The 14418-nt window shown below is 50.1% G+C and overlaps 7 protein-coding genes across 7 annotated transcripts; 4 read left to right on the forward strand and 3 right to left on the reverse strand.

Moving 5' to 3' along the window:
• Window positions 1–308: 308 nt before the first annotated feature.
• Window positions 309–1609, forward strand: AUEXF2481DRAFT_34971 (uncharacterized protein). The gene is made up of 5 exons (XM_013493789.1): window positions 309–407; window positions 461–494; window positions 549–666; window positions 728–1002; window positions 1132–1609. The coding sequence occupies exons 1-5, from the start codon at window positions 397–399 to the stop codon at window positions 1162–1164; spliced, it is 471 nt and encodes a 156-aa protein (XP_013349243.1). The 5' UTR covers window positions 309–396; the 3' UTR covers window positions 1165–1609.
• A 48-nt stretch (window positions 1610–1657) lies between these two features.
• Window positions 1658–3582, forward strand: AUEXF2481DRAFT_153101 (uncharacterized protein). Its single transcript, XM_013493790.1, has 2 exons — window positions 1658–2156; window positions 2415–3582. The coding sequence occupies exons 1-2, from the start codon at window positions 2151–2153 to the stop codon at window positions 3501–3503; spliced, it is 1095 nt and encodes a 364-aa protein (XP_013349244.1). The 5' UTR covers window positions 1658–2150; the 3' UTR covers window positions 3504–3582.
• A 646-nt stretch (window positions 3583–4228) lies between these two features.
• AUEXF2481DRAFT_631 (uncharacterized protein) lies at window positions 4229–5573 on the forward strand (the record flags this gene model as incomplete). Its single annotated transcript, XM_013493688.1, has 2 exons — window positions 4229–4290; window positions 4352–5573. 2 exons carry the CDS (start codon window positions 4229–4231, stop codon window positions 5571–5573), a joined length of 1284 nt encoding a protein of 427 aa, XP_013349142.1.
• Window positions 5574–7215: 1642 nt separating this feature from the next.
• AUEXF2481DRAFT_632 (uncharacterized protein) lies at window positions 7216–7893 on the reverse strand (the record flags this gene model as incomplete). Its single annotated transcript, XM_013493690.1, has 1 exon — window positions 7216–7893. One exon carries the CDS (start codon window positions 7891–7893, stop codon window positions 7216–7218), a length of 678 nt encoding a protein of 225 aa, XP_013349144.1.
• Window positions 7894–11712: 3819 nt separating this feature from the next.
• On the reverse strand, window positions 11713–12468 carry AUEXF2481DRAFT_633 (uncharacterized protein; the record flags this gene model as incomplete). The annotated part of the gene is made up of 4 exons (XM_013493692.1): window positions 11713–11773; window positions 11972–12149; window positions 12312–12337; window positions 12437–12468. The coding sequence occupies 4 exons, from the start codon at window positions 12466–12468 to the stop codon at window positions 11713–11715; spliced, it is 297 nt and encodes a 98-aa protein (XP_013349146.1).
• A 257-nt stretch (window positions 12469–12725) lies between these two features.
• Window positions 12726–13633, forward strand: AUEXF2481DRAFT_61032 (uncharacterized protein; the record flags this gene model as incomplete). Its single annotated transcript, XM_013493792.1, has 2 exons — window positions 12726–13049; window positions 13106–13633. The coding sequence occupies 2 exons, from the start codon at window positions 12726–12728 to the stop codon at window positions 13631–13633; spliced, it is 852 nt and encodes a 283-aa protein (XP_013349246.1).
• Window positions 13634–13847: 214 nt separating this feature from the next.
• Window positions 13848–14409, reverse strand: AUEXF2481DRAFT_93726 (uncharacterized protein; the record flags this gene model as incomplete). The annotated part of the gene is made up of 2 exons (XM_013493793.1): window positions 13848–14191; window positions 14253–14409. 2 exons carry the CDS (start codon window positions 14407–14409, stop codon window positions 13872–13874), a joined length of 477 nt encoding a protein of 158 aa, XP_013349247.1. The 3' UTR covers window positions 13848–13871.
• Between the last annotated feature and the right edge of the window lie 9 nt (window positions 14410–14418).

Genomic DNA, 14418 nt, shown 5'->3' on the forward strand with positions numbered 1-14418 from the left:
TATAAGCGGAAAATTAGGGAAAGGAAAGGACGCTCGAAAAATGCAGGATATGTACAAAAAAGGCAAAAGGCAGTAGGTTGCAATGAGAGAGCTAGTAGCAGGAAAGTAGAACTGGAGCGATGTCGCGTGAGTTTAGTGAACAAGTCGAGGAAGTTGCGTGAGGGTGGGATGGAAATTGTATGATTCGCGATTCACGATGATGCGAAGAGCCGCTATCGCCGAGGTTGGCCGAAAGTTTGAAGCAGTCACCAAATGTGGAGCAGTCGCAGGGCAGGAGCAAGCGGGCGGGCTGAGTGTGAGTCGGTCGGTGAGTGTGTGACAAGCTGCCTGTCTGTTGTTTGGAAGGGGCTCTGGTTTTTGATTCAACGCAGCTACGCTCCACCGTCAGCAACAAATATGCCCATCAAGTGTGTCGCTTCTTCTGCTCGTAACCATTTATGCAAACTGATGCGCTGCCCAGATACCTGATTCTGCTGTCAAGGCAGGGCAAAGTGGTGAGTGCAGCGTCTTGTGCTTGAGAGACGGCGGCAGCTAACGCATCCATCCAGCGCCTTGCCAAATGGTTCACCACCCTGTCGCCCAAGGACAAGGCGAAGATTATCAAGGACGTATCGCAGCTAGTCCTCGCCCGTCGCACGCGCATGTGCAACTTCCTCGAGTACAAAGGTCGGTCGCATCATGTCCCCCACCCACGCACCAATCCGCAAGCTGACGGATTGTGTCAAAGATTCAAAAGTTGTCTACCGCCGCTACGCTTCCCTCTTCTTCATCGCCGGCTGCGCCTCCGACGACAATGAGCTCATCACCCTAGAGATTGTCCATCGCTATGTCGAGCAGATGGATAAATACTATGGCAACGTCTGCGAACTCGATATCATCTTCAACTTCCAAAAAGCATACTTCATCCTGGACGAGCTTCTGCTAGCCGGAGAGATGCAAGAAAGCAGCAAAAAGAATGTGCTCAGGTGTATTGGCCAACAAGACAGTCTGGAGGACATGGAGGTACGCACATCACTCTTTTCACACCTACTGTCGCTTCTCTTTACAACACAAAGCCATTTGTCACCTCTCAGCCAGCACCATCTCACTCCCGTCTGGCAATTTGCCAATATATACTGACTCTTGCCATAGGTCGAAGACGAAGCTGTCACGCGCATCATGTAGAGGCGGTCTTTCAACAACGCCGTCGTCTTTATGCCTGCTTTCTCCATCCTCACAGCACTCGCAGCATTTCAAGGCGTTACATCGGTACAGGAGTTACTTTGTTTTGTGATTTACTTTTGGACAACGATACCACAACTTGTGCACTACTAGCAATTCAAATGAGTGTCCCTCGCCTTAGGCAGGGCTTCCGGGTCTTAGACCTGCTGCTCAATTATAATGACCATCCAACGATGCCCTTTTTGGTTCAGGCTCTTGGTGTGACTCTGCTGCATTTGCTCTTGCTACTGTCCTTGTTCTCTTCTCGTCCCCCTGGTCTGGTGTCGTCGCATCCGACATGATGACTGTCTTGCTTCGTTGACACACTCTTGTGGTACATTGACCTTGACTCTTTTTAGGCTAGGTCCCGACTCAGAGCCTCGCTCTCTGCGACAAAGTACCCATCAACAATAACAGCAACAAAGCCAAACACGACAGGCGACCACGTTCTCAATATGTTGGTCGATGGATTAACTGTTACAGGTTGTCTTGTGTTTGAAGCCTGAGCTTTGATTGGCTCGAAGCCAACTTGCAACCGTCTCATGGCATCACGTCACCTAGAGACCGGGGGAGGCTCGCACCTCGCTCCTCGCACCTCGCTCCTGCCGCAGTCGATCAACGTCGGCCCATAATACCGCTTTACTAACACAACCCCTCCTCGTTCTCTCTCATCACCCAGCGATTTATTATTCGACTCATCACATTTACTCATATCGGCGACAGCGTGCGACACTCGTCTACTCGATTGACCGCTTATCAGCAACCACCCGACCTCTCCTTGCGCGCAATTACCAACCGTCGCATTCCGTCGCGCGTTCCATCAAACCACATTACAAAGTACCAGTCGCTTGTCCAGCACACGTCTGCACGGCTCCCAGCAACCATACATATATCCAGACCCTTATCGCATCGCCTCACACCCGCCTAGCAACGGCGCATCAACCTGCAGAATGAAGGTAAGCTCAACTCCCGACGCGACGGACTCGATATTTCAGTCCTCGCCGCATACTCGCACTCGACGCGCCTCAGAAATGGTTGCGCCTTGTCGCATCTTATCGCAGTGCAACAGAGCTGTCACGGTGCGAAAGCCACACTATGAGTCAGTGACGAATAGTGACGAGACAGCCATGATGTTGCACTGCGGCATATGTATCGAGCGACTGCCTAAGAGGTGCTTTGCAGGCTTCATTTGTGCATTGCTGACAATCTCCTAGTACGTTCCCCTCCGTGACTTCCAAGTCATTACCGATGCCTTGAATTTCTCGACCACCGACTTGCACGTCATTGGCAGCTGCGATCTCTACACAACGAAAGCGGCCGGCAGCGATAAGAAATTGTACAAGAACATCGAAACATCACTCGAAAAGGAGCATGGAAACCTCTTGCGCTTGGCCGCTTCGCTGTCGCCTCCATCAATTCCCATCGACAGCAGAAAGAAAGAGCGCAAGCCATCAGTCCACATGCCAGAGATTGATCTCTCTCGCGACAGTCCATTCGGCTCTTTCAACCAAATTAGTGCAAGACGAACATTCGCTTATCTGATTGCGACACTCAACGCCTCTCACCCCGACTACGACTTCTCACACATCCTCCGTCCGACCGACTTCCGTAAGACAACCGGCACTGCAATCAGGAGAAGTGTGGATAGTACCCTTCTGAACATGCGCCCTCGTCGCATGTCAACTCTTCTTTCACCCCACGCCAAATCATCTCTGAGTGCTGGTTCGCCTCAAGGCATCACATCACCCAATGCCGAATTTGTTTGGGGTGAGCACATGTGGAAATTGATTGACAAGGAGATGGAGCTCAATCAATGTGAAAAGTACACATGGGATCCTGAAGACGACCCTTTTGAGGGCGAGAGCGCATTGTGGAGTCAGCATTACTTTTTCTTCAACAAGGAGAAGAAGAGAGTCTGTTACCTCAACTTCCGCTCGTTTAGCGTACTGTCACACTCACCTGCCAACGGCATGCACATGCGTACCGTGCCCATTACCAACCCTGGTGTTGGTGAGGGCGCAGGCAAGCGAGCCCAGTACTGGCTCGGTCACAGTGTCGATGGTGACGATATCGACAACTGGAGAGAGGACGATGATGTCGAGTATGAAGACTCGATGAGCATCGACAACGACAGCAATGAAGGCGAGTATAGAAACGATCTGGATGATGTCCGCGACAAGCTCGAGGACGGTTACTATGATTGGGCTGACGGCGCTGTCGACTCGAATGATGCCTCTGGCTGGGATCCTCGACGTATGCACCGTGGCTCTAGTGAGGGCCCTGCTGATGCGATGGAGATTTAATCTGCTGTGCAGGATGTCATTCTGTTGGTCGACAGTTCGCCATCACTTTTCACATACGCTGGTCGTCAATTTCTTGTTAATACTAAGTTCTAATCGAGTCTTTCTGGTTGTATCGTGGCGGCGCAGGGAACGGCGTATGGGTGTTGCTTCTTAGTGTTTTATCCTATCGGGCTCAAGACTTGACCAGGCGCTGGGACTTGGAGTGGGAGATAATCAAGGCCACCCTGGATGGTTGTGTTTATAGCGTTTATTGTTTTCTTCCACCTATCTGAGTTTACTCGAATCCGAATTCTGCTAAACGACGAATCACTTGTTTGACAGACCTTGTGTACGACAGTCTCATTAACGCGAGCAGTCCTGTTGTGGGTCAATGTAACACCTTGATGTTTAATGCAAACCATGGCATAATTTACATACCCATCCAGGGAAACAGCAATGTCAAAGCCGCGCCACCCGAGAGCGATCAGATCGAAATTGGAAACAAGATGAAGGGTACAAAGAAATCTGGCAGGAGTTGTATTCCGGTTGCGACTAGTACATGTCATGAGAAATAATGGTACGATAAGAAATAAATAAAATCATCAAAGAGGTTCAGTTGAAGCAACTCCTCCATCAAACTGTCCCGCCGCATCATTTCGACTCTCTGCTAACCAAAAACCTTTCTGGCCAATCGCAACTTTCTCTCTCCACAAAATTCAAAAGTGTACGTTCTGCGACAAATCAACATGAATGGCTCAGAGGACGAGCAACAGTTGGTGTATACTGTACTGGTCACAGGCGCGAACAGGTAAGTGACGAGCCATTCTGGAAAGAAAGGGAGTCGCATTCAATACTGACATTGCCCACAGCGGCCTAGGCTTCTCGACCTGTTGCCGTCTCATTGACGAATTCCTGCACTCGCGACCACAGACCCAATCGCTCCACCTCCTTGTGACTACACGCTCCACCTCGAAGAACAAAGATACGCAGACTCGCCTGCATGCACACCTTCAAAAGACGCTTCTCAAAGCCGACAAAGGCACACCGGGCATCAGTAAAGTGCTCGCTTCTCGTATAAAGATTTCCGGCGAACAAGTGGACCTGTGTAACCTGCGCAGTGTCAAAGAGCTAGGGAAAAGACTACTGGACAGAGGAGATCGTCTCGATGTCTTGATCTGCAATGCAGGAATAGGAGGCTGGAAAGGCTTGAATTGGCCTTCTGCGATTTGGGCAATCTTGACGGATTGGAGACATGCTTGCACGTATCCTACCTATAAGCTAGGATTTGTGGGTGCTGTTGCCGCTCAAGAGGGTGACGAAACAGCACCAGATCAGCAGCTGGGAGAAGTGTTTACGGCAAATGTGTTTGGACATTACATTCTCGCTCATGAGCTTTCACCACTCATGAAGGGCGGCGGATCAAAAGAGCCAGGGAGAATTATTTGGATTTCGAGTATTGAGGCCTACGCTCATGCTTTTGATGCAGAGGATGTACAGGCCTTGAAGTCAGACGCTGCATACGAGTCTAGCAAACGCCTTACAGATCTTTTGGTCTTGACTTCCGAGCTACCGTCTACAAAGATGTCTACAACGGCTTTCTTGCAAGAGGCGGATAAACAGCAGAAGCCAAAGATGTTTTTGGCTCATCCGGGTGTTTGTGCGACGAGTATTGCGGATTTACCGCTGGTGCTTTGGTATGCCATGTTATTGGCCCAATACATTGCTCGTTGGCTGGGCTCGCCATGGCATCCTGTGTCTTCATACCTGGGCGCTGTATCCAGTGTCTGGCTCTCACTAGCACCATTCTCATCCCTCTCCACCCAAGAACTCACCGAAGGCAAAGCAAAATGGGCAAGTTCAACAGACGTATTCGGCAATGAAAGAGTAGTGCGCACAGAAGTCGGCGGATGGGGATGGGGTGGCAAGGTGGGAGAAAAAGCAGATGGGAAGATGAGGTTGAGTGCTAATAGATGGAGAGGTCAAGAAGATGTCACAAAGGAGTCTAGAGAGGAGTTTGAGGTGCTGGGACAGAGGGTTTGGAGGGATATGGAGAAGTTGAGGGAGACTTGGGAGGATAAATTGGAAGCATGAATTGGCTCTCTCCTTATCTCTACACCACCACATTAGACGTACGCACTTTGTAAAATTGCAATCAAGGCAACTCGACATCTCCAAGCACCTTTCTTCACGCTCTGGCTACCATCACTCCATAATCATAAAAGTGCAAAATCATCCTCTTTCTCCCACCTCTGAATCGAACACCCAACCCTTCCTGTCTAACACTCCATCCCAATGCAGTAATATTCTTAGGTTGGCAAAAACAAAAAGAAGGCTTGATGAATCAAACATTCAGGTATGTTCCAAAGATTTGAGTAGGCACTGTCTTTGCTCTCCATCCCTGTTTGAATTGGTAAAAGGCAAATTCGAAGTCAGAATAATGGAAGAGCAGTGCTAACTAGAGCAGATTTGCGTTGGTATATATATGTTTACCGAAGCCCAGATGGCCTGTGCGTGGATGGAAGGAAGACCCTGGCCGTGATGAGGGACATGTTTTGGGGAATAAATGCTGCAGATAGAATGGTTTATGAGTGAGAAGATGAGTAAGTGATATGACCGCGGTACCTCGAAGAGTTCTGTGGTCAATTTCTCTTGATGTGGCCTGGTAATGTCGCTTTGCCGCGATTCTGTGCTTCATCTTCACCCAACCCTGTCAGTTCATCATTCAACACGAGCCATCACCCTCGCTCCCTTGCTCCATTTCTCCCTCACCATATCATTCTCAATCAAAAGCAACAACACATACAGCAGATCAGTGTATTGTCCACTGTACCTTAGTATCTCACAGCAGTTCCCTTGCACAACAGGTCTCCGACTCAATAACAAGTACCAAAGCTCTTATACTAAACAAGCTCCCATACTACCAAGCCAGACCGTCGAACAGCAGGAGGGTCCAAGCATTTCGTCCCTCTCTCCTGACTGATCATCCCGTCACGGAGATCACGGGTTTGTTTGAACATGCATGAGTAATGCCACAAAGATCGGCACGCGGCGGATAGGAAGGAATGCTTTTACGTACGACAATACTTGCTAATCGAATAGGGGCACTCGAGCGATGAGCACACTGTTGGTTGCTGGAGATATAGAAGGATCAGCAGGAGAGACGTCTATTATCGCAGGTGAGGAGATCGGTCGGCGACAATCAATGCGTACCCAGGAGAGACGACTCGCATGGCTCTCACGATCGCGACTGAAGAAATATTCATCCTGGCGATGGTTCGAAATGTCAGGAAAACAGCACAGAAACAAACAAGTAGTCGTGTAGAGCAAAAAGTGTGTATTCGTCTTATTTGTAAAGGAACAAATGATTTTATTCCTCCCAGGGGTATAGATATATGCCAACACGATGACCCGAAAATGCTAGCGAGTGTATGCATTTGCTCCTTGAAGTCCGATTGAGAGGTCAATCTACCAAACCGGACTCTATAGAGTATGTGTGTGTGACAAAGAAAAGCAAGAAGAACAAGAATGGTAAGTCTACGCAACTTCCCTCCTCATTCGGAGGAAAAAGCGGACCGAAATATGGTATCTCAGAAATGTTTTATGCAAAAAGGGGTACGGAAAGAGAACCCGGATGTGCTCAGGACGCCAGACGCTGTGCGAGATGAAAACAAAAGAAAATGCTGATGCTGTGTTTTTGTTGGTCGGTCATTGGACTGGTGAATCCGAGAACAGTTCATCGGCCAAGATCCTGAATAGTACCATCCAAGTCTGAGCTGCGGCGGACCTCTTGCTCAATGAGCTTGTCAACGAGATCGGAGTGCTGAGCTGAGAGCTGCGCGGCTGCTTCCTGAGCGGCGACAGCGTGAGCAGCGGCGGATGATGCATGGGCACCTGCCAAGAGATAGCCGTCCTGGCCTTCAAGCTCAAGAGGAGTCACAGGACCAGGACTACCCAGTGGTGCGAGACGAGGGCTCAAAGGCTTCTCAAAGCGGACCGATTGCGGTCTGGCAGAGCTTGAACTCGCAGCAGCAGCGACGGCGGCTTGAGCAGCTACGGTCTCCCGATGGTACAGATAAAGTTGCTTCTGAGCCTCAGAGTAGAGCCTTTGCTGAGCTTTGGGGCTGACAGGAGGGTTGTTAGGCGACAAGGGACCACCAGCACCGGGAGTGTTTGCAGCCGAGGATGTCTGTGATGAAGGGAAATTTGCCGGGTGGAAACGGGGCAGGCCAGGTAGCTTGAGAGTGTTTCCAGCAGGAGAAGTTCGATGGCGCATTTGAGAACTTGTGGCGGCGGAACGAGGATGAAGACCACGAGGCGATGGAGGTTGTAGTTCGTAGCGTGGTGTTGGTTCAAACCGAGGCGAAAGAGGCGAAGACGGTCTCAGAGCAGGCGAGGCGCGAGGAGAAGGCATGGTTGGTATGCAGCAAGTCTCGGGTTTGATAGTCAGAGACGAAGGGTGTTGTGAGTGTTGGAGCATCATTTGTAGAGCGAAGAAGTTGGGAAGGCGACAGTCGACGTTTCCAGATCAGCTCATTCAGCTTGCAAAATATTCTTGTGTGTGGTAAGTGGTGCGAGGCAAGCACGAACAAACGTTGATTTTGTCGTCCGGGTTAAGAGCAGAAAGAGCGAGTATGGTCCGGATTTTATCAAGGTCGACCACTTTCTTTGAATTCGATTGCGGAGAGGAAACAGCAAGGGAGATAGAGAGGAGGCTTGGTGCTTTGGTAGAAAGTGAGACGCCGCTCTTTTTTTGATACAGAATCCCAAAACAAGGGCTCGGGTCACGAGCAGTGGGTCCTGGCCATGGCATTATTATATGGATATCGACCTGTCGTCGATGCTCACAACTGCTCGATACGCGATCCCAAGGAAGGGCCAAACCACCGACCAAGACTTCCCCTCACCAAGCACCATCTGCGTCATGCATCAAGCACGTACGCTCAGGCCGGCAACAGGTACTCGTACTCTTCCCGCGGCTACTCCTGACCTCTGATCAAGCACGCCATGTCAAGGTTTCAAACGACCCAAACCCTCGCAAAGCTGGAACCGCGTCGCAAAGCTGCTGCGAATCAAACCTTTTCCATACCTTTGTCTTTCCATTCGCATCTAAAAGCACTCCAGAGGCTCAACTGGAAGCTAAAATTCCACACACGACATGACCGTTTGGCCCACGTGCAACGTCGTGTCAAATTGGATCTTGACTGACAAGATAAAGCCCATCATGCCATCATGCCAATATTGCCATTGCACACAAAAAAGACATTTCCGGTTCTAGTTGGTAATTGGTTCCGACCGATCCTTGTGCTCGTCCGACTATCGAGTATGTCGTCTTCATGACTCCTCACCTTGCAGGGCTCACTCAGTCCGTCTTCCTGCCTCCTGCACGTTGTCATACCTTTGAGAGCCGGCTCTGCTGCAGTCCGAGCAAGCGTCAACTTGGGCGGCTACCGGCACTTGGCCCAAATCCTTGAGATAACGTCGTCATATCTTGTGATACTTCTTCACGCATGCACGCTCACTCCTGCCCTGACGGCTTCCAATCTCCGAGTGGCTGAGATTGGCTGTTGTAGACCAACCTGCAGCGGTTTGTCAAGCCAAGTCCTTTGCCAATGGCGTCTGTGGAAGTTTGGAAGGAAACGAGGTGGATAGGCCAAGGCTGTTCGTTTGCTGATTTTCCCACGCTGTCGTCGGACCTGCATCCCGTGCACATCCCTTGCCATTTCTTTCCCTTTCCACCCTCCCCCTTCTTTGCCGCTAGTATTTATTCTCACGTGATGTCTGCAACGAACTTCGATTCTCTGGCTCTTGTGATGCGTACATTTTGAAGCTGTCATGGAAATGCAAAGAACTCAGCTGGCCGGGATCCCTCAAGACGCGTCTTCGGAAATTAGATGGTCGGGACATTCTTTATCCCATTCATCGGCCAAAGTGACCTGACCTGTTGATTCTGCTGTGTGCTGCGGAAAATGCAATCGCGATTCTCTGCAAGTCCTACGATGATCTTTTGCTGTTTGCAATCAGTCCGCCTGTCGGTCGCTTAAACACGACCATCTTTGTGTCTCCCGAGGTGGAGAGAAGAGGGAAAAAAGTTGGGCTATGCATGCAAACTGCGCGAGTCGCAAAGTACGCGATTGAGAGAGACACATGTTTGCCGTGTATGACAAAAGAAATCGCACCACAAAAAAACAGATGGCCACCCGTCTATCAGTTGCGATCGAGCAAGTCAGGATCGTCCGACCAGTCAGGTCTGCATCTCTTTACGATATCGGGCAGTGTTGATCTCGCACACACACACACGTCGAGTCGGCAAAGCAGACGACGGCAAGGACGACAGAAAAACAGATCGAGTGATATCGAGGAAACCCGATGCGCAGCGACCGCGCATCAGAAAACCATATCTCAATGCCATGAGTAGGGGGATCAATTCTACGTTGTCCTTTTGACACGATTACCACTGTCAGATTTCGCGAATCTTCTGTCTTTATGCATTGCACATGATTTACTGCAAGTGTGTCGTGGCATGTCACTCGCTGGATCTTGCCTTGTGCTTGGTCGCCTTGAGAGCAAGTTCGAAGCACAACTCATCGGCGATACGAAGGAGTACGACGCGTCGACAAGACTACTTGTTCCGCGTATCTCGCCCTCCGGGTTCTTCCTTTATCGCAAGGCATACCCAAACCGAGGATGAAAAAGACATGATAGCCGTACATGCGCAAATGCAAGCAAAAGTCAAAACACCCAGGCAACAACTTGAGGACCTTGATTGCGATTACGCTTTCCTTTGAGGAAGCCGCTAGCTAGCTATGTTTACGCTTTTGCGTTTAGCAACAGCCCAGCTATCAAAGTATTGTACATGTATGAATAAACTGTTCGGTCGCGTGTAAAAAAAAAAGCTTCTTCTGTATATCGCTCAAAAGAAGTCAGAATCTTTGGAAACATCGATCTTGTTTGTGTGACTCCTCCAACTACGTCGTTGTTCTTGTATCTTGCAAAGTATACAATCTTGTTTTTGAGGCAAATCTGTCATTGATATATGGATCATCTCTGTTTTCTTCCGGTTTGAGAGGAGTGACTGATCAAGGAGACAAGAAATGTAACTGTCATCATTAAAACCGATGATACCTTCCACCAGTTACATATTCAATTTTACCATGTACTCGTATGTTAGCGATAGGATTGAGGGATTCAAAATGGTCAAGAAGGGATACGAGAAAAGTACAACTAATCTAACACCCTTCGTATGCCCGCCCTTCCAAGAGATTGCAAAATATTGTATAAAAATCCAACGACCAACATATCATTTGCTTTTAGATATTAATCTTAGAGGTGCGCCTCGGGCGAGGAATAGCCTTTCACAAGCAAGCGTCTCGAATATCGTGAAAAGCCCACCTCGAAAACAAAACACCCTTTCACAATACATACCTTAAGTCTCTCGTATACCAAAAAAAACGGTCACTTGTCATTAGAATATTCTAGACAGTGCGCTGGAAAAATTGTTTCCTAGACTCTGCGTCAGTCGTCCTCTCATCACCTCCATTTCTTGTAAATGAGATGCCACAATACTCGAGGGCAGATCTACAATGAGTATTGTCAAAGAAAATAGATCTGCAGCTCTACTGGAGAGCGGCTCGTCAGTGAACCACTCTAGCTCTCTAGTAGGCGCAGTCAGTGACTCTCTGCCATGTACCATCACACTAACTGGATAGATGACAAAACAGCAGGATCAAGCGGTTATTCCTCCATGCACGAGCACCGAACAGGTAGGATAATATACTCTATAAGACAGACGGGAAAAAGCGGGGGAGCGAGCAAAGAGATAGGAAAGGGAAGCAAGCACCTGAAGGATGAAAAAAGTAGGTCAGGCTGAGTGGACGCTATTGGATTCTGACCTATTACTGGGGTGTTTGGGTCCTTTTCGTTGCCTCGTGTCTATTAGTGAGGTCTACTTGCCAAGTCCTGCCAGCACATGGATCTCTTTCAAGTCACGCTCAGGATTCTGGGTGGATGATCATGGTGATTCATCATATTTGATGATTGACCGTCCAGTTGAAAGTACGAGTCCTTGACGATCAAAATGATAATGGCAGTGGATGAAACACAGGAGATGATAAATGTACAATTTTTGTCAAAGGTGAAAGCGACTGGTTTACAATTGATGCTAGCCGACCTTCGAATGTTTTCGCGAGAGAAAAAAAAGAAAGAGGAACCCCCTCGAGAGTAATGTATACGTTTACTCCTCCTCGTCGTCGGCGTGCTCCAGGCGACCCTGCTTGGAGTTGAGGTACTCGTTGCTGCAGAGTGTGTTAGCCTCGAGTTCATCAAATCGACCGATGCAGAGAAATGTGTTTTCAGAAGCAAGAGACAGCGAAGGACGAGCCAAGTATGGTTGGCACAAGAAGTATCTTGACCGCATCTGGCCTTGTACGTATTGTTCTTGATGCTGCCTCTTTCTGGTCTTCTGGACATGTGTGGTGACTGGGGCGGCTTACTTCTCGGTGGCCCAGTTCATGAGCTCGTAACCGACCAACAGAGGGACGGCCCAGTAGAGGATTTGGCCCTTTGTTCTGCGGTAGGTGTTGAAGACAGCGGAGTGTGCGGCACCGGCAAGGGCACGCTGACGGTTCTGTGCCAATCCGTAGGTGATGATGCCACGCTGCGGCGGGGAGCCTGGGTGGGAAGAGAGTGGTTAGTGTGCGTTCGACAGGTGAGATGGGCACCGTGCGTATGCGGTGGTTGGGATTCGACGGCGGAGGTGTGTGGAGCGATTGCAAGAGCGACGTGGATGCAGAGGGCGTTGATGTGGACAAGAGAATCAGGAGTTTCGCATACCGAGGGCACCCCAGGATCCCATGTACCTGAGAGACAGTTAGCAATGCGCCATGGCTTGTCGACAGTCATTGATGCGCCGGAGGTCGTGGGTGCTCAAGGACTGTCTGGCACAGGGCGCGACTTACTGGCCAGGCTTCTTTTCTCCGCCACCACCCATTGTGATAGACTATGCGTAGATTGGTTGGGGAAAGGGTATAGTTGAGGGTGGAATAGTATCCGAATTGGCCGTGTTCGAGATGGGTAGCAGGATCGAAGTTCGCCATGTCCGTGGTCAGCAACGCCGCTCGGGCCTGGATGCCAAGCACCCGCCCAAAGAGGCAGCGTCGAATGGATGCAAAGCGTCACCATGTCGAAGCTCTCTGTACTATCAAACAGCTACGCGCCACTGCACATTCTCACCCTCCCCCTCCAACTATGGCCGCCAACGCTCTCGGAGCCATCTACAAGTGGGCCGTCCCCGCTGCCCTCGGTCTGTCTCTCGCGAATGCCTCCATGTACGATGTCAAGGGCGGCACTCGCGCCGTCATCTTCGACCGTCTGTCCGGTGTCAAGGAAGGCGTTATGAGCGAGGGCACCCACTTCCTCATTCCATGGCTGCAAAAGAGCATCATCTACGACGTCCGCACAAAGCCCCGCAACATCTCCACCACCACTGGTTCAAAGGACATGCAGATGGTCAGCTTGACCCTCAGAGTCCTGCACCGTCCCGAAGTCAAGGCTCTCCCCAAGATTTACCAGGTAACCTTGTCCCTCCACCATCTCTACTCAAGCATAATCTAACCCTCACCCTGTAGAACCTCGGTCAAGATTACGATGAGCGTGTCCTCCCCTCGATCGGAAACGAAGTCCTCAAGGCCATTGTCGCCCAGTTCGATGCCGCAGAGCTCATTACCCAGCGTGAAGCCGTCTCCAACCGCATCCGTACCGACCTCCTCCGCCGTGCTGCCGAGTTCAACATCGCTCTTGAAGATGTCTCCATTACCCACATGACTTTCGGAAAGGAATTCACAAAGGCCGTCGAAGAGAAGCAGATCGCACAGCAGGAAGCCGAGCGTGCACGCTTCATTGTCGAGAAGGCCGAGCAAGAGCGCCAGGCCAACGTCATCCGCGCAGAGGGTGAAGCAGAGTCAGCCGATGTCATTTCAAAGGCTGTGGCAAAGGCTGGTGACGGTCTTGTCCAGATCAGAAGAATCGAGACACAGAAGGAGATTGCCCAGATGATGGCCAACAACCCCAACGTCACCTACCTGCCCGGCGGTGGCAGCGGCACTGGTCAGAACGGTGGCCAGGGCGGCAACTTTCTGCTCGGTTTGAGATCCTAAGACAAAAGGCGAAAATGTACAAATCACTATACCTCGGGCTTGATATTACCACGGCGTTTTGATGTGGCATGGCAGGTATGGGCATGAGCAAAAACTACCTCTTCTCTTATCTTCTTGTATACCTATATACGTACGCACGACTAGCGCTTCTCCTTGCTCCATCTATCCCAAGCACATGATCCCAGTCTGCTCAAACGCCATCGCTAACGAAAGATACAAAGAAAGAAAGACGAAAACATCATTCCCCGTTCCATCGGAGGTTCTCGGTGTAGAAGCGCACCAAGGCTTCATAGCCTAGCTGATCACCCTGACGCAACAGCTGAGCTGCGTCAATGTTCAAGGGACTGTCGGGCTCAGCAGAAGTCAAGAGCTGCTGCACAGCTTCCAGCGTTTGCTTCACAGAGTACACGGGACTCCAACTAGACTTGAGCAGATCCAGACATATCTCTCCAGTCTTGAAATGTACATTCGGATGACAGATGGGAGTGACAAAGGTTATGGTCGGAGGTTTGTTGGGATATGTGTCTGGGATTATGATGTTGAGCTTCCAGAGGCCATCTGATGTTTTTGGTTAGAGAATGTGTTGGAGAGGAAGTCATGACGTGGTTTGATCAGTTACTTTGGTATGCGGTGCCTGGAACACCTTTGAGTATGGCGGTCCAGTGGGTCAGCTCTTCGTCGTTGATGGGACCGAGGTGGACTAGAGCGTCACTGGGATCCTTCTCATATGACCGTAGCTCAAGCAGTAGCCTTTTCGTCACTTGTTTCGAAGCCATTTCGTAATC

This window comes from Aureobasidium subglaciale (genome assembly GCF_000721755.1).
Source record: "Aureobasidium subglaciale EXF-2481 unplaced genomic scaffold scaffold_0, whole genome shotgun sequence".
NCBI classification, from domain to species: domain Eukaryota; kingdom Fungi; phylum Ascomycota; class Dothideomycetes; order Dothideales; family Saccotheciaceae; genus Aureobasidium; species Aureobasidium subglaciale.